Source organism: Colletotrichum karsti, assembly GCF_011947395.1.
Source record: "Colletotrichum karsti strain CkLH20 chromosome Unknown Scaffold38, whole genome shotgun sequence".
NCBI classification, from domain to species: Eukaryota; Fungi; Ascomycota; class Sordariomycetes; order Glomerellales; family Glomerellaceae; genus Colletotrichum; species Colletotrichum karsti.
In genome coordinates this window covers 428,406-454,106 of record NW_024065938.1, presented here as the reverse complement: position 1 = coordinate 454,106, position 25,701 = coordinate 428,406, and the positions used below count along the sequence as shown (strand labels likewise).

At 52.2% G+C, this 25,701-nt stretch overlaps 7 protein-coding genes across 7 annotated transcripts; 5 read left to right on the top strand and 2 right to left on the bottom strand.

Annotated features, from left to right (window-relative positions):
* Positions 1–1,489: 1,489 nt before the first annotated feature.
* On the top strand, positions 1,490–2,389 carry CkaCkLH20_10227 (uncharacterized protein; the record flags this gene model as incomplete). Its single annotated transcript, XM_038892941.1, has 2 exons — positions 1,490–2,042; positions 2,097–2,389. The coding sequence occupies 2 exons, from the start codon at positions 1,490–1,492 to the stop codon at positions 2,387–2,389; spliced, it is 846 nt and encodes a 281-aa protein (XP_038741861.1).
* Positions 2,390–5,010: 2,621 nt separating this feature from the next.
* On the top strand, positions 5,011–6,489 carry CkaCkLH20_10226 (uncharacterized protein; the record flags this gene model as incomplete). Its single annotated transcript, XM_038892940.1, has 1 exon — positions 5,011–6,489. One exon carries the CDS (start codon positions 5,011–5,013, stop codon positions 6,487–6,489), a length of 1,479 nt encoding a protein of 492 aa, XP_038741860.1.
* A 137-nt stretch (positions 6,490–6,626) lies between these two features.
* CkaCkLH20_10225 (uncharacterized protein) lies at positions 6,627–14,799 on the bottom strand (the record flags this gene model as incomplete). Its single annotated transcript, XM_038892939.1, has 10 exons — positions 6,627–6,866; positions 6,926–7,690; positions 7,744–7,995; positions 8,055–8,305; positions 11,097–12,388; positions 12,502–12,640; positions 13,236–13,906; positions 13,958–14,082; positions 14,148–14,431; positions 14,496–14,799. 10 exons carry the CDS (start codon positions 14,797–14,799, stop codon positions 6,627–6,629), a joined length of 4,323 nt encoding a protein of 1,440 aa, XP_038741859.1.
* A 678-nt stretch (positions 14,800–15,477) lies between these two features.
* On the top strand, positions 15,478–17,249 carry CkaCkLH20_10224 (cytochrome p450 61; the record flags this gene model as incomplete). The annotated part of the gene is made up of 4 exons (XM_038892938.1): positions 15,478–15,643; positions 15,698–15,848; positions 15,913–17,161; positions 17,214–17,249. 4 exons carry the CDS (start codon positions 15,478–15,480, stop codon positions 17,247–17,249), a joined length of 1,602 nt encoding a protein of 533 aa, XP_038741858.1.
* A 171-nt stretch (positions 17,250–17,420) lies between these two features.
* Positions 17,421–19,259, bottom strand: CkaCkLH20_10223 (C6 transcription factor; the record flags this gene model as incomplete). Its single annotated transcript, XM_038892937.1, has 4 exons — positions 17,421–18,109; positions 18,175–18,464; positions 18,531–18,761; positions 18,823–19,259. 4 exons carry the CDS (start codon positions 19,257–19,259, stop codon positions 17,421–17,423), a joined length of 1,647 nt encoding a protein of 548 aa, XP_038741857.1.
* A 1,430-nt stretch (positions 19,260–20,689) lies between these two features.
* CkaCkLH20_10222 (major facilitator superfamily transporter) lies at positions 20,690–22,637 on the top strand (the record flags this gene model as incomplete). The annotated part of the gene is made up of 6 exons (XM_038892936.1): positions 20,690–20,854; positions 20,917–21,204; positions 21,259–21,385; positions 21,444–21,949; positions 22,005–22,114; positions 22,175–22,637. The coding sequence occupies 6 exons, from the start codon at positions 20,690–20,692 to the stop codon at positions 22,635–22,637; spliced, it is 1,659 nt and encodes a 552-aa protein (XP_038741856.1).
* A 1,124-nt stretch (positions 22,638–23,761) lies between these two features.
* On the top strand, positions 23,762–24,455 carry CkaCkLH20_10221 (extracellular serine-rich protein; the record flags this gene model as incomplete). The annotated part of the gene is made up of 3 exons (XM_038892935.1): positions 23,762–23,828; positions 23,887–24,268; positions 24,323–24,455. 3 exons carry the CDS (start codon positions 23,762–23,764, stop codon positions 24,453–24,455), a joined length of 582 nt encoding a protein of 193 aa, XP_038741855.1.
* Positions 24,456–25,701: the final 1,246 nt, after the last annotated feature.

Here is a 25,701-nt window from a genome sequence, read left to right as displayed (position 1 = left end):
ATGTAGTTCCTAATCTGGGGGAATAACCTCAATATTGCAGTAGGACTTCCGCTCGAGGACTTCGGCCCGGACGTACTACATGCCAACCGTAAGCTCCCATCAGCGGCCATGACCGTCAGCTTTACCTCACCCCTATGCACTCTTTTCCTGGAGGTAGACGGGCTCGAGTTCATGACAGATCTCGGCGACGACCTTCTAACCTTCCGGTGACAATATGTCAGCCTTCTGTACGTGATGGAAGGGGTCATTGTCGACTCGGACTGAATTGAGAGGAGGAAGGTCTGAAGCCCCCCATTCTTCTCGATGGCCCTAAGCGATGGCCTTATTGATTAAAATCTTATCTCGTTATCAAGGATAGGAAGAGACCATAGAAATCTAGTAATCCTCGTGGTCATCTGTACCGGAGGAGGCTTTATGGCATCATTCGCTTCGTCAAGGGGAGGCCCGCATGGACCTCTCGATATTCCGATGGCGACACACGGTCCCCTTCCTCCACAGCGTTATGTTTTTATCATACCGATCAACGACTTGGTAGAAGTCGGACTCCATCTCCTGATCCTCGCTGAATAAGAGTAGAAGGCTTGTGACGTGAGATTGAGTGTGTGGACATAACAACGCATCCGCCGGTCCTCGACGTCGTTGGGGGTTATGCCGGGTATCAGCCTAGGTAGGGGGGGATTGTAGATAGTTGTCGTTGATTGTTGCATTATCGCAGACCGATACTCTCCAACCTTCTCCTCAATGACACAGTCTTCGGCGTCCGAGCTTGCTCATGAACCGCCTGCTCGACGAGAGAACGGCGATGCTTCTGGATAGATTCCTCTAGGTGGAAGGCCATCTTCGCCAACAAAAGCCCAAAGAACCAATGAGGGCACACGAGGTGATGAGGAGGCCACGGTCGAGACACTGGAACTGTTGCTGGTACTAGTAGCGGACACTGCCAAAGTCGGCAAGATTAAAGTCTGCAGTTCCAGGGTGATGGCAGCTCTCGTGACAACTCTCATGGTGATGGTCCTGGTGTCATAGAGAGTGGTGTCCCAAAGAACCGCACGACGTTGGACAATGCTGTTAGAAGATTGGAAGATAATCGGCCTTGTTTGTTGCCAGATGTATGATCGACAAGGTTTTCGATCTCTTCTTTAGCAGCGTTTTGGTGTTTATGGCGGATGTTACTGTAAAATAAACCAGAATCAACAAACCTAATCGAACCAAAGAGGGTTTCTAAGAATAAACCGGAAACCTGATGTGAAGTGGTTTCTGCAGCACTCTGTTCCGGGACATGACGTTGGTTGGCCTACGAAGATCTTTGTCTCGATTGACCAATCATCGTTGGCTATATTATATGGTGGATTAGACGCCGCTTTGCTGACTCATCGTCGGAGAGCCCTTCCGATCGCCGGGACCGTTATCGGGTCCAGATTTAACAGATTCACCCCACGTTCCCACTTCAACCAACTCTCACGACTACACCCCGCAAGCAACCGCCGAAATGACTCCCAGCCTCCAGCAAGCCAAAATCTCCTTCATTGGAGGCGGCAACATGGCCGCCGCCATCATTGGTGGTCTTCTCTCCAAGGACATACCCAAGCAGAACATTTACGTCTCCGAGCCCTGGGACGTCAACCGCGAGAAGATGGCCGCCCAGGGCGTGCGCACGACGACATCCAACCTCGAGGCATCCAAGGATGCTGACATTGTCATTCTCGCCGTCAAGCCGCAGGTCTGCAAGACGGTGTGCGAGGAGCTCGGTGCTGGCTGGAAGGGGTCGTCGAAGCTTCCCCTGGTGATCTCCATCACCGCGGGCAACAAGGTCGAGAGCATCGCCCAGTGGTTCAAGCAGGACGGCGAGAGTGCGCCTCACATTGTCCGCGTCATGCCCAACACCCCTGCGCTGGTCGGCGAGGGCGCTTCGGGCATCTACGCCAGCCAGGATGTGACGGAGGATGAGAGGACGTTGACCACCGCACTCATGAGCAGCGTGAGCAAGGCCGCCGAGTGGGTGGATAAGGAGGAGCTCCTCGATGTTGTCACTGGTCTTTCTGGTAAGTTCAGATTGAACCTAAGTGGAGGGCGAGCAAAGCTAACTCATATCCTAGGATCCGGCCCTGCATACTTCTTCGCCTTCGTTGAGCACCTCATCTCCAGTGCCACCAAGCTTGGTCTTTCCGAGGAGCAGGCCACTCGTTTGGCCAAGCAGACCTGTTTCGGTGCTGGTAAGATGCTCGTTGAGTCATCTGAAGAGCCTTCGCAGCTGCGCAAGAACGTCACCAGCCCCAACGGCACGACCCATGCCGCCCTTGTCAGCTTCGAGAACGCTGGATTGAAGGAGATTGTCGATGGCGCTGTCAAGGCGGCGACGGACCGCGCTGAGGAGCTTGGAAGGCAATAAACATACCCAGAACTCATTTTTATTAACCAGAAATACATAGAAATGTTCGCCGGCGAGTGTCACCCCGCTTATTTTCGCAAGAAACTTTCTTGGAGGGTACTGGAATAAGGTTTTCTTTTCGGATGGTGAACATTCCTTGCACCTTTCTCCGATAATACTGGCACCAATGTGACTCATCGTATCGTACTGCCGATACTGTGTTCGGGTATTTATACCCAGCACTTTGAACTGACCTTACTCTTGTCTACATACGGTAGAAAATCCTTCACTCCAAACGCTCCCTTGCTCGCAGAGTCGCTTACTCGCCCGCCAAACCTACAAAATGGACTTCATCAAGCCTCAAACAGGGAAACCCCAGAGAAATCACCTACTAGGGCTTCCACAAGAGCTTTTGCTTCTGATAGTAGATGCTTTACTTGATCTTTATCTCGACTCACTGAATTTTTCCTACGAACTATCGGAAACAACGTACGAATTTTCCGACAACCAGAAAGATCCCACTCCCATATTCCACGATTTCGATGTATGGAAGGATATCGCCCACTTAGCCGCAACCTGCCGAGAGATGTACGTGCGAGTAACGCCAACTCTGTACAAAGAGGATGTTGGATGGAACTTTTCGTCGGCCCTTTTGTTATCCGCAAAAAGCGGTAACGTGTCAGCCATGCTCAAATCGCTAGACAATGGGGCTGATATCAATGAAACCGACGCAACCGAGTTCTCCTATTATGATCTATCAACCCATAGACCCGGCAAACACATTGCATCGGTATTCCGGGAATCAGTCGAAATGAGTATCACGTCTCTTCACTTGGCTTCGTACCATTGTCACGTAGACTGTGTGACATTATTACTTGAGCGGGGCGCTGATCTAGATGTTCGGGGAGAAATCCAACGCTACGGACAAACCAGGTTTGAAGATCGCTCAATTCGGAGTTTTTGGGAAAGCTTTTATCCATATCTCCCGCACTATCGGAGGCCCTTTGAGTTCAGGTTGGGTCGCAGATTAGCGAGAGAGCCCATCTTACCAGACTGGACCACCGAATTCCTCTGTGATGGCTCGCACGGGCAAGCCAATTCCCTGTACTACGCCCTAGCCGACATCTACCAGCCATTCACGACCTGGCCACGCCGAAACTTTGATGCAGAAAAGTGTCACAGACGACGAGAAAACAGAATAAAGATCGCAAGGCTTCTGTTGCGAGCAGGCGTGTCGCCGACAACGCATTTGAAGTCCGGCATGAATGCGTTACATCAAGTCTGTGGCAGTGTCGACTTAACGCTGATGGCTTTCCTCCTCGAAGAATGTAATATCAGCGCCAATGTTAGGGACGTACTACGGAACACACCTTTGCACTATTTGGCGATGAGCGGCCGGCCGAAAGACCTGGGTAGCGCTATTCAACTCCTGCTTCACCACGGCGCCCACATCGATGCCGTAAATCTCGAGGGTATCACACCTTTAGAAGCAGTTATTTGGAAATCTTCGAATTATACTACCGAAGTCCTGACTATGACTGCCTTCATCAAAAACGGCGCCAGGGTGCCTTCTGACCTCATTCCTCCATTGGCCGATTGGATATGGACGCAGGAATCTGCCGGTGATACTATTAAGCTTGAGCAGGCGATAACCTCATTAATTGAAAGTAGAAGAGTTCTTTTTGCAGAGATTGAGGGGATTTCAGATCAAGAAAGGGAAGACGTAAGGGCGAGAGCAGTTTGCATCGCTCTCTATATGGCGTATCATCAATACTACAGAATACCCATGGATGAAAACATGTTGAAGTGGGATATCGCGACGTGGAAGATTTATTGGAGGAAGGATTTCAAATTCTACGCTTCTCATAGCGAAAATAATTGAGATGTTTGTAGATGCTACCGGGTTTTAGGTTTTAGAGCTGCTGGTATCTTATTCGTCAAGTTCATAGTCTCCTCCCTACCCTTACATCGCGTCTCAAAGTTTGGTTCAAATCTTTGCTTGGTGTTGATCGTTCCACTAAGTCTATTCTTCAAGATAGTCTGTCGGTTTCCATTCTAAACTGCCTGTAGTTACGAGCAAGTTCTATTTCTTGTTTCTGTAGTCGAATAGGGTCTTGCTGTTGTGAGACTACGCGGGTGATTTGTTGTGGAAATTCTGGCATCAAGGAGAACCGGTTCGAAGCCACACGTCATGTCTGGACCATGCTAGACACAACAGCCGGTCAATACCGTTCGCCGAATCGCGTGTGAATGCCTGAGGGGAACATGACAGAGTTCTTGGGGGCTGCTGAGCCTTTACTGATTTCATCTCCGACAATAAATGAATGGATGCGCCAAAACTCCATCAGTTCACGTTTGCGTAAAGTCCTTAACAGGTTGGAGAATAAGATCAATGCATATATGTAGTGTCTTACCTTTGCGGAGTCATTCCTCAAGGTGTTAGGCTACATGGTCCGAGATTTTCTATTTTCTGCCCCCAGCCCGTGACACCCGACCATCACGGTTCTTCTGGGCCTGTTCACGTCGCGCTGAGAACAAGCAGCATTTGAGTTTTCATTCTCCGTCTTGCATTAAAATTCCAACAGATTACTTCAGTAGATCCCCTTTTGCACTCACGAAATCAAAGGCCAGAACACGTCAGTATGGAGGCGCTCGCAGAGACCCCGAATACCTATGAGAGGCTCGACCCAGCTATTTCGTTTCTATTACAACTTCCGTACGAACTCAAGCTCGAAATCGTCGAGATGTGCCTCTTTATGTATGGTCGGGCCGACTTTTCCGGCTATGAGCACGAGGAGTCCACCGACAGACACGATGAGAACTCAACATTTCACTACTTCGATACGTGGCGGGATGTCGCCAAGCTCGCCGCTATGTGCCAGCATTTGTACGAAATGATCACGCCCATATTGTATACGAAAGATCGTAGATACAACTATTCCTCAGCTCTCCTTAGATCCGCCAAGAAGGGCAGCGTTCGCGGTATTCTGAAATCCTTGGAGTATGGCTCGTGGGTTGGCCAGCCGGACATAACCGAGTTCCAGTACTTCTTCGCCTACGTTGGGTCAGACGGTTATGCACTTGCACGGACACCCATCAGCTCAGATATGACGTCTTTGCATTGGGCATCTTATTACCGTCAGGAGCACGCCATGGAAGTCCTCATCCAATATGGCGCTGACCCCAACAGTCGCATAAGCGTTGATACCTACAGCAGAGACAAGAGATTCAAGCCACTGCCATATTATCAGGTTATGAAAATATTATGTTATCATATGAGATCAATTTACCCATTCCAAGACCGGGAGTGGCTGCTCACTAGACTGAAGCAAGGTGCCAACCCGCTCTATTACGCCTTGATCTACGGCGATCCGTCACCACATAGTCACAGACGTGCCCACGAAGGCGATGCAGCACGAAACGATTGCACTAGAGTCAAGGCTGCGAACATTCTGCTGGATGCGGGCGCATCTCTTATCACGCACAAAGGGCTGCGTATGTATGCCCTTCACCAAGCTTGTGGTTGTGGCGACTTTGAAATGGCCCAATTTCTCCTGGAAAACACCCCGTCGTATCCCAGGGTCAAGGACCTACTAGGGAACACGCCGATGCACTACCTCGCCATGTGCTGTCCTCTGATACCGGGCGTGGATCTACGGCCCCTCATCGAGTTGCTTATACAGCATGGAGCAAAGATGAACGAGACGAACTATGCGGGCTGTACACCTCTACAACTTTTTGACCGCGTGAATCGCTATCCTCTGTATGGTATGGCAACAGAGGGCCGCGGTTGGGGCTGCCGTAGCAGCATGGACGCAATCCTGGCACTCATGGAGTTTGATGCTCGTGTTTCCCCCGACTATATGCCTCAACTTCGCAACCTCCTCTACTATAATGGCATGCCGAATGATGCAACTGTTCAGGCCCTCGCCAAGGTCGAAGAAATGAGCAGAAAGGTGGAAACGACGCCAAAGTCCGACGTTGAGATTAGCAATGAAGAGGCCAGAAGAGTGTATGTGCATATGAATCTTCTCTGGAATGGTGGTGAACACAGGCCGCATGTCCCGAGGAGAAATCGCCGAGCGTGGACTGCGCAGCAGTGGGTGTCATGGTGGCAATGAAAGACAATGTCATACAGTAGTAACTAAACATTCAGCCAGATGTAGGTTTGCAGGCTAGTTAAGATATCTGTCTGCCAATTGAGTAGTTCTCATAGGTATAATTTCATAGTGATTCACCCCGTGGGGGAGTGCTGCGTTCAAGTCCTCTCAACCAATTCCCGAGTCGCAATTCTCGCCCGCTTGCCATAAAGCCAAAGCGGAACAGTGAGTAGCGAGAAGATACCCATCAGCATTCCGAAGACTCCAAAAGGCTCCGCAGCCCCCTTCTCCTCGACCCAGTGCGATACGAAGAACGTCCAGGCGAAAGCGATGATAGCTCGCATAATGGTGACGACGACAAAGCAGTCACCGGAGAGTCGGCCGTACGAGTCAATCAGCTGGTTTTAAAGATTATTAGCATGTTGCTCCCAGTTCTCAAGAGTCGGGTTGAACTCACATAGTTGAAACCGATCGAGGGAACCTGCATGAGCCCAAAGGCCACCATCGCAAAACCAAAGCACAAGCCCACCCAACCATTCGGCGAGGGATTTTGAGCCACAAAACCAAAGGTAAAGAAACCTCCTGTGGCAATGATGAGCGCGGGGAACATGGTAGGAAGTCTGTTCTCGGGCTCTGCCAGTCCTCCTTGGGTCTTGACCGTCTTCTTCAGTCGAGCGTCGGAAAGGAGGTACGTGTACAAGGCCCCGAGCATCGTTCCGACGACACCTCCGACATTGATCAGACCGACGTTCGCGCCCCACAAGTAGGGGGGCATGGCCATGAGCTGGGGTCCGATTGTAGAGATGGTGACGATACCGCCGACCAGCCCGGCGTAGTGGAACATGACTACCCAAGTACCCGGGAGACCCAATGTTCGCCACGGGGCGATGAAGTTGCGAATCACACCGCCGCGGTAGTGGGTGAAGCCGAGGGACCTGGCGAACGTGTAGGGCTTGTAGGTCGTGGCCTGGCTTCGGGCATCCTCGACTTGGCTATCCATGACCTTTTCATCGAAGTTTTGCTGCAAGATGGCTGGGTCTTCTGGCGAGAGGACTCTGTCGTGCAGGGTCTCGGGGACGAAGAAGAAGACTCCGACGACGCATGCTGCTGAGATGGCAACTCCGACCCAGAAGATGTAGGCCCATCCATGTTGGAAGCCGATATATCCACCAGCGATTCCTCCGATCAAGGGGCCACCGGCGAGAAACACTGTGTATATGGCCTGGTTGGCTATTAGTCGGGTTGACTCTGATTGTGGAGGGGCTGTAAACCTACCATGGCCCTACCACGTTCATCAACGAAGAACACCTCTCCAATCAGAGCAGGAGCAACTGTCTCAGAAGCTCCTCCGCCAATAGCCTGGAAGACTCTCGCGACAAGGACAGAATCGTATGAAGTCGCGACCGCGCACCAGACGGTGCAGACGGTCATGATGATTGTCGAGACGAGCAGCACTGGACGCCTGCCGATGATGTTCGACAACGGTACCCACCATATGTTCGAGGCACCGAGAAATAAGGTGCTAATCTGCGACGCAGAACGTTCATCAGCAGTTGATGATTTGACTCTCGGATGTGCAGACCTACAGCGATGAAGTATGTCAAGTCGCTGAAGGGCCTGATTTGGGTCGGGAAAGTTGTGAACCACAGTTGAAGCCCTGGCGCGATGCTGGCACTGGTGAAGTTTCCTGCGAACGAGTACAGGCTGACTGTCAAGAGAAGCCCAAACTTGCGCCATGTTGGCCAGTTGAGAGGGTCGGCTGGGTCATCTGATGGCTGAGGGTATCGGATGAGGGAGGCTGATGATCTTCGGGTCGCGCTTGCGGATTCATCTTCGTCTGTGATGAATGCATGTCAGCTTCACTTGTTCATTCCCACAGCGTAGCACAGAATAAGAAGCCTCAACAAGAACTCCATCCAAGTTGATGTCGAGGAACCAGCAGCAGGTCAATCAAACAAGCATCGTGTGAACACAAAGAATACCGCGACAAAACAACTCACACATCAACTTCGCTGTCCCAGGCGGTGTTGCCTCCGCCACCTCATGTTTACTCAACGAAAACGCATATTTCCAGCCAGACATCGTTTCCAACGCTTAGCTCGATATCGGCAGTATCACGGTGTTGGTTTGCGTTGATAGCAATGGGTCATGCGATGATTCTGGAAACGGGCTCAAAGAATCGAACGGTCGTGGCCTGATGTTGGAAGGTTTTAGTGCTGAGTCGTCCTTTTAATTAGCCAACTCTGTTTCCCCAGAAAGAAGAGGAGAGTTCATTGACCGAACTGACTACACAAATGTCAAACTGGCACTACCCCGGGTTCCCCAGAATATCCACCTCGGTCGCATCCATGCAACCTTAATCCAGCGGCGGCCGGAGTGGGGGACGAGGGGGTTCCGGAGGTGGGGGACCCTGGCATCGGCAGGTATTGACGGGAAGACTGGGCGCGGATTACACGTCGGTGGTAAATGCAGCGCGAAGCATCAATCTAGTCGAGATCTCGAGTTTTAAGTTTGTCTAAGTTCTATTTCTTGTCCAGAATGGAGGTGGCTTCAAGGTGATTCAACGAGATGTTGCCCACCGGCTCGATCACACAACCATCACGAAACATCCATGCGGTCACTAGCACATCTTCTCAGGCCATGTTAGAGACATAGGCCCTTGTATGAGTGGAGAAGCCAAGATGAATATCGACGGGCGTACATCGGCCACATCGAATAGTATCCAATTAGGTGGCTGGGAGTGTCGGTGACGTCTTGCTAAGTGATCAGGCCGGCCCCTCCTTCTCACCGGCCGTAGGTGGAGTTCCGACATTCTCCATACGTCTTGAACGTGCTGCCAAACACTACATTTTCCCTGCAGATCAAGCTGATTTCATGGTAGCAGCCGTTTCAAAGAGGACTCTTGGCTGAATACAACACGTCGAGGAATGAGCATGGCTGGCGCCTCTGCCGTGTGGGATGGCCAAGCCATTGACCTGCAACAGCTAATCGAGCTTCAGACTCGTGATGTGAGCTCGAACGATGAACACCATATATCTGACTAATATCTGAAATATGTACTAGAAAATAGTCTATCATGAGATCCAGATCACAGAGACATTTCACGATCCCATGCCCTCAATGGAGCGGGTAGTTCAGCAAGGTGGAAAATCATAATTACTGAACTACCCCGGATTTGCCGGACCGACGGGATTAGATGAAGATGCGGGGAGAGTTTGCAGCTGCGAGCAAGGCTAACGCTTATCTGCGTGAAAACACCTGTACTCCGTACGTATAAGCATGTAAATTCAGGAAGATTGCAACAACTGACGATGTGAGCTATCATCATTCATCACACGACGCTCCCGTGAATGCCAAGATGCTGGTCCCGCTAACTCCAGCGTCACAGCCTCCAGGACCAAGAGATAATACCTCCCAAGCCTGCAACTACAATCTTAGATCCGTCGCTAATCTTCTACCAACCACCGCCCTGCCCTGAAATTCGGCAGGCGTTCCCCCACCATTCCGAGCTCTCGCATGTTGAAGGTCCTGACTGTTAAGAGACCCGTTCAGGTATTCTCAAGCGGTTCAAACTCGCGGCGAAGGGTCATAGATAGGCTGGTCGACGGCCCCACGGAAACTTGGCCACCTACTATTCGAGGATGTGGCGGGGCCGGTATGCAGAGAACCCATGGTTTTCACAGGGGCGGGCCGTCGGATAAGAACTGCCGATTTCTGGTGACGATGTCACCTGCCATATGGGGAGGATATGCTTTCTAGTTTCATACTGGCAGCGCTCAATTGTTGGGACAGAATAAATATCAACGTCGCTCTCGGAGTTTCGCGATGCTTGGCACATCATATTCCGTGAAAAGGAAAGTCTAAACCTCAGACTCAGGCCTCTTCGTAGCATTGCCTATCGGCATGTTAATGTAGCAACAGCGGGCCGTTGTTCAATCTTACAACATCCCCATTCATAGTGCGTGCGTACACATCTACGTGTCCGCTGTTCACAGCCGAGTGTATTGAAAGTCGGGGCTTGTTGACGACTGACAGGGCCAAATCACCAAGAGCACATGTACCAATTCCAGTTCAGAGAAGGAATGTGTCTTGATAAAAGAGCCGTATCTGAAATACCAGCGGGCGCCGAAGCTCAGCTTGCATCTCTTACGTTGTTATACTAACATTGCAGTTACTTCATTCAGTGCCCAGAGAGCGTCATCCACTTGGAACATGACTTCCAATATTCAACAACTGTCCAGTCAACTGATAGCTTTCAGAGGCTAGTCCATGGAAACATGGCTATGACTTCGGCCTGGTGCTTCTCTTCTGCTCTTGGTCTCAGCGTCAAGTCTCAGGAGTCGAGAAGAATGCTACCAGCGCTGTTAACGCTGTTTTACTGGTAATGGAAGCATCCTTTTGAGTTTTGTCACCACGGACATGCGGTATCGTGGGCATACACCCATCACATGATGGGATACTCCGCTTTTACGGAGGTATGTGATCTCTCAGAACTAGAATCTTGCTATATCCCCTAGTTGTTTTTCATTAGATTATCTGGTTCTTATCAGTCTTGGTATCATAATATTACAACATTTGTTTCCTCCAATCGTAATTATAATCTCATCACAGCCGGCAAGGCAGCGCACTGCAAACTTCCAGCATGTGCGACAACGCTTCTTTGCTATTCTCCCCGTACCTCTCCACGGCGTACGCGTGCTCCGACGCGTAATTCTTCTTGTACTTGCCGGCGCTCATCACACTGTAGCTCAGCTGGCCCATCTGGCCATACGTCCACACCTGCATCAGCTGCTCGGCGGCCGGATGGCTGCGCCGCACCTCCTCGACGACCCCGTAGGCCCGATCTAGCGTCTGCATCGCCAGGTCGTACCTCTTCGCCGTGCTGTGGAGCCCGACCAGCGCGAAGAGGCATTTACACTCGTCCTTGAGGCGTCCCACGTCCGCGTACTCCCCGGCGGCCCGCGTGTACGTCGACACCACGCGCTGGAAGTCGTTACCCCCCGTCTCCCCAAGCACCTCCAGCAGCTGGCAGTGCAGCCCGTGGATCCAGTTCATCGTGACGTTGAGCACGCCCAGCCTCGTCTCCAGGTACCGCGAGGTGTACCGGACGAGGGTGCTCAGAACGCCGATGCGGTCGGCCGCGCCAGCCGCTCCAATGCGCCGCCATATCAGAGTGAGGGGGTGCTTTTCCCCAAGCACCGCGGCATACATGCCGCAGGCGTAAGGCACGAGGACGTCGGCGATATGCGGGGGCTGCCGGAGTGTGTTATAGCACATGAAGTAGGTGAGCTCCGGGTCCTGGTTCTGGACGATCCACTTGATGAAGCCGAACTCGTCCTTGAGGATGGCGGCCGCGGCCTCGGTCTCGCCGCGGCCTAGGAGGTCGCAGACGCCGCCCATAACGCCGCACCACCTGTCGAGGCGCTTGCGGCTGGCGCGCCGGCCGCGGACGCAGAGGGCCCCGTCCACGACGGACCACACGCTGTCCTGGAAGACGCCGTCGAAGAAGCCGCCCAGAATGCGCAGGATCTCGTCGGTGAAGCGGAGGTTAGGGGCCTGGTCGACCGGCTCGGGGAAGGGCGAGGGCGTCCTGCAGACAACATCGAGACGGGCGACGGCCTCGAGTTCCTCCGTCAGGTCCGGCCTCTGCCTCAGGTATTGGACGACACGATCCCATTGGACGACGGACTTATCGGAACCGCCGGCGGCGGACAGGCGTAGGGTGTCCTGCAGGTCAGACCGTCGCTTAAGATAGTGGACCACGCGGTCCCAGTTGACATCCTGGTTGCGGATAGCAAAGCGCGTGTCCTTGCCGACAGCGTCGCGGTCCCGCTTGAGCTTAAGCATAGCGAGCACTTCAGCCTCCTTAAACTTCTTATCGAGACCCCATCGCTTGATCCGCGTCTTGTACATTCTCTCCCTATATGTTTATTTGTAACAGTTAGCCCGAAACGTTCTCGACTCTTGTTTGGGTCAGGTCAACAAGCCTGGATCTCATGTGTCCAGGGTTTGACGGCAGGCTCTTGGACGTACGTCGCGTGGAAGAAGTATTCAGTCTCCATGATCTGCTTTACTTCCTTTAACGGCTTGTTCTCGTCTTTGTACAGCCGGGTGATGACCCCCTGATGACATGTCCACAGCTCCTCCGTCGCATAGATCCTGCCCTTAGCCACTAAGGGCGGGGCTTGTCGAATATCACAATGAACAGTGTCCATGGCGATACGATGCGGTTATCCAAAGTCGATAACGTTGTTCGGATTCTCGTCTATCTTCTCGTCTAGCGAGGTGACCCAACTACTGCGGTCGAGACTGCGGATCGTGGGAGCATAAGCAACGAGGTGAGGTTCTAGATCAGGCTGAGGCTCGTTCAAGGGTCGCCAGCAGCCAACACCTTCCCTGTTGCCCCTCCCCTGTCACTCCCCCTCATCATCGCCCGCAACTATTATTGGTTAAGGGCAAAAGGACCTTACATGCAAGCGAGGTTCCGCGCAGCGTCAGCTGATAGCATAGACTGGGGAGACGGTTGCAACGCCTAAAGGGAGTCGTGATAGCAGACGATGGCCCAAATGGCTTCGAGTTCGGCTGAGTTGGACATCAGCCCTATCTAACAACTCGTTTTACGCAGGGGATCACTAGGCGGATTGCTTTTAAAGGCGATATGTACCTCTGAAATGACTATTGACAGTAGGCTGCTGCATACTTATCTGCAGCTATCGGACTACTCGGTGAAACTGAAACTAGAAATATTGGTGGCGACTTCAGCTCACTTCCCGGGCTAAGAATAGCGTCCCAGTGTGAATGGAAGACATCCTCGCTCTGGGGCATCTCCAGCCATAATACCCTTTCGATATGGGAGAACACGTCCTCCCATTTATCTAGGTTTAAAGAAGCGGCTACGACCCACGCTCTTTCGGCAAACCATTCATAATGTGGAGTTCCAGCAGACGCTACCATTCCTACTGCATGAAGCCATACATCGAGGGAATTGTACACGCGAGGCGTGAACTCTAGCCGTTTGAGCTGTTCCATGAACCTCGCGACTGTGTTGTTTAGTATCACGGCGTGGGAGTAGTAGGTCGGTCCGTGGACGTTGAACATGTAGAGTATGATGGCGTATCGAAGACACTCTGTCATTGGCGACGGTTGGTCTTTTACTGGATCTGGGGCAGAGAGTAGAAGACGGTGTATTACGAAGCAGGTCAGGTCGTGAAGTCTTGTCGTCGAGAATGGTATTCGTCGTGCTCGTTGGAAGACGTTACGGAGGCGAACGAAGGCATTCCATACCGCGTGGTCGACGTCTAGATCGGCTAGGTTGAGAAATTCATCGTCGACCTGACTCGGTTCGATTTGCCATTCGGGGATTGGGGGTATGCCGTGTCCAATGCCATCGTCATCCTGGGTTTCGAATTGAGGGTGGCCTTTTACAATCATCGATACCCTTCGGAACTCGTGAATAATGTGACTTAGAAAAACAGTGGAATCGACTTACCAGCTGACCATTCTGGCAGTCAGTGGACTTGTTTGCCTCACTGAGTTGATGCCGCCTCGCATATTGACAAGCCTTGTCACTCCGTCGACATGCATCTCGCTGACTCTAGTGTTGCCTTTGCCAAACTGCCATTGGGATAGGTCAGTTATTCTGAGGTTCAATGACACACGATTGACTTTGGGGCGCTCACTTCGATCGCAGCAAGGGTGATGACGGAGTTCATAGTCCCATCCTGTACGGCTAGGGACGTGTCTTCAACTTTACGACGGAGCAACGCGACCGAATCGGCCATAAGAATCTCGGAAGCCTGAAAGCCCTTCTGAGCCAAAAGCTCTTCGTCAAGGCATGCTGTCTGAAGGGAGACGTGAAATAGTGCTGGGTCACCCAGCGCGAGCGGCCACCAAGAGACGAGGAACGGATTTGATGTCGCGTTCAGGTCGAGAGGGTAGTATTGAAACGCGATCTTGTGGAGAACTGAATTGGTAAGCAAGGATGAATCATTAAGAACTACAACAAGTCGCGTCGCAAAACTACGTACAACTATGAATCAGACGCTGAACATGTTCTCTCGGAAGCCTCGTCTGAGGATACGAATCGAAAGGATCAACCGCTCCGAATCTGTAGCTGGTCAATGCGCCGGAGGACCCATGGTGATGTCTCGCGGATCCGGCAGCATCCGGCCCCGGTGCAGCCGGCGGCGGCGGTGGTGCCGTCAAGGGTTCGTTGGCGTATATGCACAGGATCTTGCGCTTGACGCAGCGAGAGCAGCGCGGCGTGCGGAGGTCACAGCTGTGTTTTGATTTGGCGCAGGTATCACACGAGCGACGGAGAGTTTGGCGCATCGTCGTCGAGAGAAGGGACAGGACAGAGATAGTATGACTTTTGGCTCGATGTCCGAGTAAGCAAAAGGAGGAAGAGTATTTGGTGGAGATGGCCTGAGGAGCGAGCCAGATAGAATTACCGTACCTGACGGACCCCCGGTGCATCCAGCCCTTTTTCCGAAAGAGGACTAGACTCCGATGGCTGTCTCGGCCGTCCTGGCTTTCTGCACGACTTTCGGAGACTAAGCCCGTTTCGGTAATATGGAGGATTCAGGGACGATCTGTCAAGAAATGAGTTAATTCGAAATCCGTAGATACATACGTCATGGGTGAATACAGAGACGTCCATTGGGCCACGGCGATAAGACGGCAATGTCGGTGAACAAAAGAGTTTCTGATTGGTCGTTATGGAAGGCCGGTTTTCGAATTTCGCAAGCTATGAACCAACGGTTGTGTCGCTTGATACGAATACGGAATTGCGAATGAATTGAGTCGCAAGATGGACTGACGAGTTCCTTGTCTAGATCGAAATCGCTATTTGGGCTAATCTCCTTGCTGTCTAATCGAGCGCCATGTTGCTTGCCGCATCATGCCATCCATCATGCTAATGCTTTCTTCCGTATAAGAATGGCATGAAATGCACCCCTTCGCCGGTCAGAAGGCTACCGTTCACGTTCGCGTACTGTTTGCGACTTCAAAATGGCTGCTGAAATTGTCGGCGACACAACGGCTCAGCCCGTATTAAACCAAACATGGCTTTCCACCACTTCACAGCTGCAGAGTGCCGTCCCCAACATCCTCAAAGGCTGGTCGACTTGGCAGTATGTCGTTACTATTCTGCTCGGAGCCGTGTTGTATGATCAAGGTATTTACGAATCTTACTTCAAAGTTAGCATATTCCCGAGCTGATGCGGTATAGTCATGTACCTCAAGCGTAAAGGTCCTATCGCCGGGCCAACTTTCAAGATTCCGATCATGGGTCCCTTCCTCCAGGCCATCCACCCGAAGTTCGATTCATACCTGGCGCAATGGGCGAGCGGGCCTCTGAGTTGTGTATCTGTATTTCACAAGTAAGCTCTGATGTGCTTCTTGGTTTACCATGGGCTCGTAATCGACTTACACATCGCGCGATAGATTCGTCGTTCTCGCTTCAGACCGAGACCTCGCCCACAAAGTCTTCAAGTCCCCCAAATACGCCGAGCCGTGTCTCGTTCCTGTCGCCAGAGATATCATCGGCCACAAAGCCTGGGTCTTCCTCCAAGGAAGAGAGCACGCCGAGTACCGAAGAGGCCTGGCCCCTTTGTTCACCAACAAGGCCATGGAAACCTACCTTCCGATCCAAGAGAAGGTGTTGGCTGATTACTTCGACAAGTTCGTAGCCACCAGCGAGTCGACTGGGGGACGGCCAACGGAGTTCATGGCTCTATTCCGCGAGATCAACTGCGCGATATCGTGTCGCACCTTCTTCGGCGACTACATCTCCCAAGACGCCGTCAAGAAGATCGCCGACGACTTCTACCTCGCCACCGCCGCCCTCGAGCTCGTCAACATCCCCCTGTCAATGTACATCCCCTTCTCCAAGGTCTGGCGCGGAAAGCGGGTGGCCGACGCCGTACACGCCGAGTTCGCGAAGTGTGCGGATGCGTGTAAGGCGAACATGGCCAGCGGCGCCGAACCCAAGTCCGTCGTGGATCACTGGGTTCTCCACATGATGGAATCCGAGAGATACAGGGAGAGAGTCGCGGCGGGTGAGACCGATATCGAGAAGCCGTCAAACATGATCCGCACGTTCACGAGCGACGAAATCGGGCGGACCCTCTTCACTTTTCTCTTTGCTTCTCAAGACGCCTCCAGCAGCGCGACGACTTGGCTGTTCCAGATTCTTGCACAGAGGCCTGACGTGCTGGACCGCTTGAGAGAAGAGAATTTGGCTGCGCGCAACGGCGACAAGAACAAGCCCTTCGACCTCCCCATGTTGGAGTCGCTCACGTACACGAACGCAGTCATCAAGGAGCTCCTCCGCCACAGACCTCCTGTCATCTTCGTTCCCTACCTCGCTACGAGCGACTTTCCAGTCACGCCGAACTACACCGTCCCCAAGGGTTCTATGATCATTCCCTCATGCTACCCGGCCTTGCACGACCCGGAGGTATACCCGAACCCTGACCACTTTGACCCGGACCGCTGGATCTCGGGTGATGCGGAATCTAAGACGAAGAATTGGCTGGTGTTTGGTTCCGGGGCGCATGATTGTCTTGCAAGGAGATATGTGCCGCTGTCAATGGCTGGCATGATTGGCAAGGCGGCTTTGGAGCTCGACTGGGTGCATCATGCTACTGAGAGATCTGAAGAGATCAGGGTGTTTGCGACCCTGTTTCCAATGGTAGGTCTTTCTTTCTCTCGTTCACTTGGGATTTCTGCTGACACACCTCTAGGATGAATGCCCACTTGTTTTCACCAAGCGGCCTTAAGGGGAATTGTGCCAATAATGATTGGGTCTGGATATAGTTAATATTTAGGTATCATAGATTTTCAGCATATAATAGAATTATTGGTTGTCTGTTAAATTGTGCCATCACGCTCATGAAGAGACGCTACTCGTCCTAGTCATCATCTTCTCGTCGATTTCGCTCAGTTAAGGACTACTGGGGTATTATATTCGACATAACCATCCCATCATTCAGCCAGTTCATGCCTATCGGATTGATACCGAAATCAAAGTCAACCAACATCTGCCCCCAAAGAGACTTATCCAAGCTGAAGTCATCCATCCAATTTGAAGCGATAGTCGTATCGGGCATCATCCCTTCCGTCGTCGTGGACGGCTGCTCCGCCGACGGCTCTCGTGTCGCCGGCGAGGTCTTGCTCAAATACCACTGCCGCATCCACCTTGCACGGTATGCGTAGTTAGCCCACCTCGAGGTATTATCCTCAAACAGACGCCTCTTCTGTCCCACAATCAGGGCAACATTGTCCGCCTCTTCGAACTTCTCCGCAATGCGCCGCGTGTTCTCTGCGTGGTCCAGCTTCTGGCGCGAGACGACCACGTCCCAGTCGGGCTCTCTGTCCTCCAGCAAGAGCCGGTTCGCTGACATCATGACAAACGCTGTACTGGAGACCATGGTGAAGGGCAGGTAGGCGTATGATTCCGCAGGAATGGAGACGAGTGCCTCTATGGCGTCCTGGATGCACCCAAGACAGGTCCATAGAGCTGCTGTTCTGCTGTAAGGTTGAGCGGCCGAGGGCATCCCAGTTGGGTCGATTCCACGCATCCCTATAGCCGGCTCGTAGATCCTAACAAGTAACGTCATGTAGTGACACCAAATAATCGCTGCCAAAACAGAGGTTAGCGTTCATGTTGTGTTATACGGCTGGTGTTTGAGGTGGTTTACTTACGTTTCTCTTTCGTGATTGCAGGCTCTTCTGCCACCATCACGTCAATCTCTTTCCTCAAAGACGCTAATACCATAGTGTAATGCTCTTTGAATTCTGGGGCAGGGTCGTCTTCATCTCTGTCGTATATGGGAAAGGTCGTTCGGATGCGGTCGGCGACATGTTGCATGCGCACCAACGCAACCAGATTCTGATCGGTTTCTAGCTCGCGGGCCTCCCTGATGTTCTTGCAACATCGCGCAATGTGAGCCGACCACTGAATTTGTGGTGATCTTCGCATCGAGATAGCAACGCTGCGGGGGGAAGTCAGTCAATCAGCTGTGGTCCACAGAGATCGGCTGCCGAAGGGCGGTTCATACCTAGATGCCAAGAAATACCCTCCCAGAATTGCTCTTTGTTCTTCCAATGTTTGTTTGGGCGTCTCCATTTGCTTGCCTCGGGTTATCATAGACCATGCGTCGGATACCATGGTTTTGGGCATCCATGCTAATGGCCCGGCGAGAGTGTTGATGCTCATATCCATCACCATGCCGATTGCGAGCTGCAGAAGTCCGTTGGCACTCATGCCGAGATGGATATGAATATCGCCCCTGATATTGAGTCCAAGTTAGTTCCTTCCTCTAATAGGATCGAATTGAGCGAGCAACTCACCAAGCAAAGCACGCAATGTACAGTAGAAGCCCTTGGAGAAGCTCTAGTTTCCTTTCCCGGTTGACAATAATGTGCATGGCCGCATGCTGACGTATCCAGTCATCGACAGACTTCTGAACCGGGGCAGTCTGAGGTGCCAGGGCCTGCATAATACACCAAAAGAGGAACCTCTTCTCCTTGTGCAGTTGAGTCGCCGTGACGCTGGGGTCAATAGGGAGGAAAGGGAAGTGAGGAACCATTCGAGTCCGGTAGATATTCAAGTATTCGTCGGCTTGCTCGATGGTGAGGTAGAATCCAGGAACCAACTGCAAAGTATTCAACGGTCCGGCATCCGGGGTCGGGCCCGTATTGCAGTTCGGGTCGGGGGTCACGGCGCTCGAGGATGCTTCGGTGTCCGGAAGAGGCAGCGGCATGGAAATCCCGGCGCATGGCAGCATATGTCGTAGTTGATGTTCTTCATTGTTTGACAAGTTTGTCGTCGGTGGAGTCGGGACTTGTGCTTCATGTTGTCGTGACTCTTGCTGGTGCTGAAAGAGGTTGACCAGGCCGTCGATTTTCTTTTCCAGTTCGGTGACACGACTACGGAGGCCAGTCAGTTTCTGGATCTCATGCTGACGGGCATCCTCATCAGACAATCCCGCGAACCCAAGTAACTCATCACAAGGAACTGCAGTTACAACCCGAGGGAAGAAGGAAATAAGTGAATGGCTTACCTTGACTTCCCGCGCTTCTTCCTGGGCACAGGCTCGGGTACGCGACACCGGATACTCATACGGGAGCATCTGGAGGTTATTGACTATTAGCTGCGGTCCATCTCTTGGCGTGGCTGGAATGAGATAAGCGATTTGTTCAATCTTACCTGGTGCAGTCGGTTGGTTCGCCATGTTCCGTGGCCGGTGGCCACCGGCATCTGATCTTGAGGCGCGCGCAGTTACTGCAAGCCCGGAGCTTTTTCGCGTTTGCGGTAAACTCCGGACTACTATCTTCGTGCTCTGGCGACAGATTTGTCATCTTTGTTCTGTAAATGTGCCCCAAACGCGATAATAACAGTATCCTTCGACTTGCCGATGTCGATGGATGACGTTGAATGGGAAAGTCGAAGACAAACACGGAATGACAGTATTAGTGAGAACGGACGAACGAACGCGGACCGGTGTTGTTCTTAAGTCCCGTAAGAGCTTGATCGGACCAAAATGCCAGCTTCTGATTGGACCGCTGATTACCGGAGGGTACGGAGTCGGATGTTATTTTGATCTCCGACATCCGGTCATTTGCTTCACAGCCCGCGCTACACCCGGCCAACACAGCAGTTCATCAAACCATCAAGCAAGGAGTAAGCGCTAGGCAGCATTGTCTTTTTCACTGAATTTGTATGCATTCCTGAAGGATTCACCTCCTGCCAGGGCAAATACTGGAGACTCTGCTGCGTATGTATTCCCTGGTCAAGCTTTTTGGACAAGGGACGGGTGAAAGTCCCTGCAGATCATTTTGGCGCGGGTCTGGGATTAGCCCACCCGTTTCCAACACTTGCTGACAGGATAGTTTCCGTACGGACCGTTGTCGAGATGCAGTCAGAATCGGTCGCAACAGAGGTTTGCAAAAGAATTCGATAAAAGAGAATGGTATTGGCAAAATAACCCGAAGTTGGTCAATGAAATACAGAAGATAGAGCAAGAAACAGAACGAATTTGATACGGAAATTTTCATTTTACTTTATTGGCCTCAGTCTAATTCATCCGGGGTTGTGTTCAGTAATTATGTCGTCTTCCGGAACGCATTCTGCCGAAACTGTGTAAGTCATTCGCACCACTTGGCGGCTCGGCAAAATCACACAACACATACTGATTGGCAACACTACTCCAGGGAAATGGATGTAACTTCACAGCCAAGAACAAGCTTAGAGAAGCTCGAGAACCGGGAGCCGGATCGCAACGTCCCCAGCCAAGATGGGGCGATGGAAGTCTATCCCAACGGCCCGAGCCTTGCAGCTATCACCATTGGTCTCTTCCTCGCCATTCTATGTTTTGGACTGGTAAGTTACATTTCAGCTACCGATGCGATTGATTCAATTCGCTGACTGGATTTCCATGGCAGGACCGATCAATCTTGGCGACCGCGATTCCCAAAATAACCTCCGACTTCAACTCGCTGAAGGACGTGGCTTGGTACGGCTCCGCCTACCTCTTCACGCAATGTTCCTTTCAGCTCTTGTTCGGCAAGCTCTATGCCGAGTACAACATCAAGTGGATCTTTCTGGCCGGCCTCGGCATCTTTGAAGCGGGGTCGGTGGTGTGTGCGGCCGCTCCCAGCTCCGTGGTCCTGATCATCGGGCGCGCCGTTTCCGGGGCGGGTGCGGCCGGACTGATGACAGGTGCTCTCATTGTGAGTATCGGAGCAGCATTGACGGCCCCGAACTGCTTCCTGACAAGGATATAGATCATTACGAAGAGCGTGCCTCTGCATAAGCGTCCTACCTATACTGCCGCCATCGGCGCCGCTGCCGGAGTATCTCAAGTCATTGCTCCCACTCTTGGAGGAGTCTTTGTCGATAAGGCGACATGGAGTAAGTTTGAATGTGAATCACTTGAAATTCGCTGTCAAAAATTTCTGACATCTGACAGGATGGTGTTTTTGGATCAACTTGCCCTTAGGAGGCGTGACTTTCCTTGTCATTCTGCTGTTCTTCAAGCTGCCAGATCAAGCGAAGAAACAACCGAAGGGTTTCAAGGAGTTCCTCGACAACTTTGACCTAATTGGGACGCTTCTTTTAATCCCCTGGGTTATCTGCCTCCTGCTTGCCTTGCAATGGGGCGGCTCTGAATACGCATGGAGCAACTGGCGCATCGTCCTATGCTGGTGCATCTTCGCGATTTGCTTCATCTTATGGGGCTTCATTCAGTATCGCGAAGGGGACAAGGCGACAGTACCTCTTCGCATCATGTCTCAACGAACCATGATCGGCGCATGTTGGATGATATTACTGTTATTCTCATTGCTTTTCATCGACGTCTACTACATCCCGATCTGGTTGCAGGCTGTCAAAGGACACTCGGCTTATCAAAGCGGTGTCGACTTACTCGCGTCATCGGCGTCAATGTCCGTCGCAACGATCGTGTCCGGGGTTATGGTAAGCACAAGCAAAGCAGTGACGACGTTGGCGTGTAATGCTAATCAATCATCAGACAAGTCAGATCGGGTACTACGTCCCTCAGCTCATCGCATCATCTGTCATCTCCTCAATAGCCGGGGGCTTGATCTACTCTTTCACGCCGGACACTAACACGGCGTTCTGGTACGACGAGCTGTCATCACATACGTTTCACTCTGCCTAAAATGCTAACAATTGCTTCAGGGCTGCCTCACTCGTCCTAATGGGATTGGGCGTGGGTTTGGGGGGCCAGCAGTGCATCATAGCCGCCCAAACGGTCTTCGAGGGGCGCGACATTGCGCTCGCTACTTCGCTCTTGGTGTTCTTGCAGACCCTGGGCGGCACCGTGTTCCTGGCCGTCGCACAAAACATCTTCAGCTCACGACTCGTCTCCGAACTCCGCCGAAACGTCCCCAACGTGAACCCGGCGGTGGTCATCGAAGCGGGGGCATCGGGGCTCGCGGACTCCATGCGCAAGATCTATCCGGATTCGGTGGACGGCATCATCGGCGCATACAACAGGGCACTCCAAAACGTGTTTCTCGTCGCCACCGTTCTCGGGTGTTTGACAGTGCTCGGCATCGCCTTTATTGAGTGGAAGAGCGTCAAGAAGAGCATGCCGAAGACGGAAGAACAGGGCAAGGTAGACGGAAATACGGAGAAATAGAGCGTCGGCTTCTGGAACATGGAGACGGATATACGACTTCGACGACGTTGGTAATCACTGGGATAGATCAATCTTATTAGATGGAAAGAGTCGGATATGGTAATAACATCGCAAATTTGACACGATCACGACATGCGCACGACCGCATCCACATCGAATCGTCGGTTCCTTTCAGCGCAAAACTCTGCTGACGTCAAGACCCAAAGTGCTTCCCGCAATCGTGGATAATTCCCCCGAGAGCCGTAATGCCATTAAGATGTGCGAGCAAACGAGCCTCTAGTGCCGATCTCCCGCCCCCTGTGGCCCATCAGCGCTCGGAGATCCCCCACCATGGGAGAGTCACGATGAAGCCAGCCCACGGCCAACGCCTCCGCAGTGTTCGAAACGACTCCACGACCGTTTCATCCGGACTTAACTCTACTATGTGGACTCGAGTTAGCCAGAGGACCTGCATGTGTAGAGGAGGTGTGCATGGTTATTCTCCGCAGCTTCGCCCCTGGTAGGATTCTCGTCGTCCGATGACTGGCGTACCGACATGACACAGCGAGACAGCATGTTGACTGGCCGGCCTCTCCCCTCCTTTCCGAACGGGCGAGAGTTACCGCCCACCCCTCGTAGGTTAATGTGCCTTCTGCACGTTTTCCCAATTTCTAAGCAAAGGTATCTCGGTTGGTGGTGCGCCCGAAGAAACGAAACATGCCATGTTTGAGATAGTTGGCACTTGCTATTGGACAGCTCGGTCATCCCATCTTGATGGATGCCCCAAGCTTCCGCTGCTACCCCTGCTCATCACGGCAACACACCGAGCAAAGAGATTGTGTCCATCCCACTCGAAGTGTGGTCGGTCTCATGATCGGGAGAAGTTTGCCCAGTGCGGAAGGTTAAGAGAGAAAAGCTTCTCCCTAGTCAGCGGATGTCGACGCGAATGGTTTCTCCCGAGTGCGACTCAGGTTTTGGATTCTGCAGAGCATAGGGGCAGTAGCTTAAATATCAAAGGGTCCTCCTCCGTCCTTCCGATACAACGAACAAGCGTGCGATTCAAATTGTGACATCAAAAGAGCGGTGTTCTCTTCACTCCGGCAGTTCGGTATAGGTTCAGTACACACAAGCAGCAATTTGTCAACATGAGGTTCAACTCGATCATCGTCTATCTCTCGGCCGCCGGAGCCGCCCTGGCCGCGGCCATCGAGGGTAAGCTACCACGTTCATGAGGTCAACGTGCTTTGACCTCGCGCTGACCATCTCGCAGAACGACAGGCACCGCCAGTTCCTGCTCCCCCAGGCGCCGCTCCCCCGACTCCCAAGGTCATCCCCGTCGTCGTCGGCAGCCCGACCCGCGAGAAGTCACTGCTCTTCTACCCCGAGATCGTCAGGGCCAACCCCGGAGACATCGTCCAGTTCCAGTTCTGGCCCAACAACCACACCGTCACCCAGGCTGCCAACCCCCAGGCTCCGTGCCAGCCCTTGCAGGATCAAGTGCCCACGGCTGTTCACAGTGGTTTCATTCCCGGTGTTACCGACGGTTCTCCCGTCGGCACTTTCAACATGCAGGTTGAGAACACCGAGCCGATGCTCCTCTACTGCGCCCAGGGCATGCATTGCCAGCTCGGCATGGTCATGATCATCAACCCGTAAGCCATCCTATCTGCGAAAGAGTCAAAGAACTTGAGCTAACGCCCCCAAAGTAAGGCGGATGCCGATGTCCAGACCTACAGGCAAGCTGCCATGGGTTCTCAGTCCAACGTTCCCGCGAAGAACGTCGCTGGCGGCTCGCAAGGACGTATCCCCTCCAACCTGGCTGTCCCGCCCGTCATGTAAAGAGTTGATTGAGAGATTTGGTCCTACGCATTTGTAGCGAAGATCTGCCCAATACAAATTGCATGTGTTCATAATTCGCTCCTGTATATACGCTCGCTTTCACCCTCTCTCCCGATTTTCGGATGCACACGACTTCGGAGGAAGCGCTGCTGATGCAGGTTATCGGCTGGAGCTTTGGTTTGGCTTATGCGTGGAGTTGCGGTTGGTTAGATATGAGCTAGGCGTAAATCTCATCAAGGCCTCATTATTGTTTCTAAACATACATCCAGGACGTTGCAGGAGTGAGCTTGTTGAAATGAACGGAGATGAAGAAGGAAGGCGGATCTTGTGCCAGCAATTCTCACATGAGGACTCCCGTGGTTTGGACTTCCGCCCTGACGTCTCAGACAACTCTACCAGGCTTGTGACCATTACCCAGCTGAGTCCCTGAGAACTTGCGATAACAAGTGCGTCCAAAACTTTTCGTGGTGATCTCGTCCGTTGAACTGAGGGGAAATGACGAAGTCCGACGTGACTGTACTTCATACGCAGGTGAAAGCAGAGATGGGCCCAATGAGCATGAGATGGATGGACTGGTTCAGGTCAAGGAACATTGGAAGCCCACAACTGTGATGATGTTGAGTCTCCCACCGACATCAGCTTTCTTCTTTTTCTTGCGTAACTTGCGATTCGCCTCATTTTCCTTATCGGCATCAGTGTCTTATCAACTGGAGCGTACGTGCATGAGAATCAGTCCCCTCAAATTTACCCACTGACCTCACAATAAGCTTAACTGAAAAGCGACGATGCTACCATGTAGGGAGATTAATCCTCGAAAACAAAACCCAGACTACATTCTGGAGATGTCGAGGAACAATTCGCTGTGTCTTTCTTTACGGCCATTACGGACGAAAGGTTTCCGCCGAACACGAGGAGTTTCTTTTTCTTTTTCGAGGCTCGCGAGTTTTCCCCTTGCAAATCAACAAGTCAACAAAGATCCATCCCGGTTGACTCGAGCAACCCCGGCCGGTATGGCGGAGGCGGAGTAATACCGATTAAAAAGGATCTACCACGGGGAAGTCACTGCATCCGATGGTATCCGGGTAGAAATATCAGACAGGCTATTCAAAGACCTCGTTGTCTCTCGCACGAGCATGTGTTGCGTACTCGGAGCTGGATTTACTTGCGCCACAACATGCCCATGATGTTTATCCGGGGAGGGTCGATTACTTCGTTATTTCTACAGCGCGTGACTAATATTAAACTT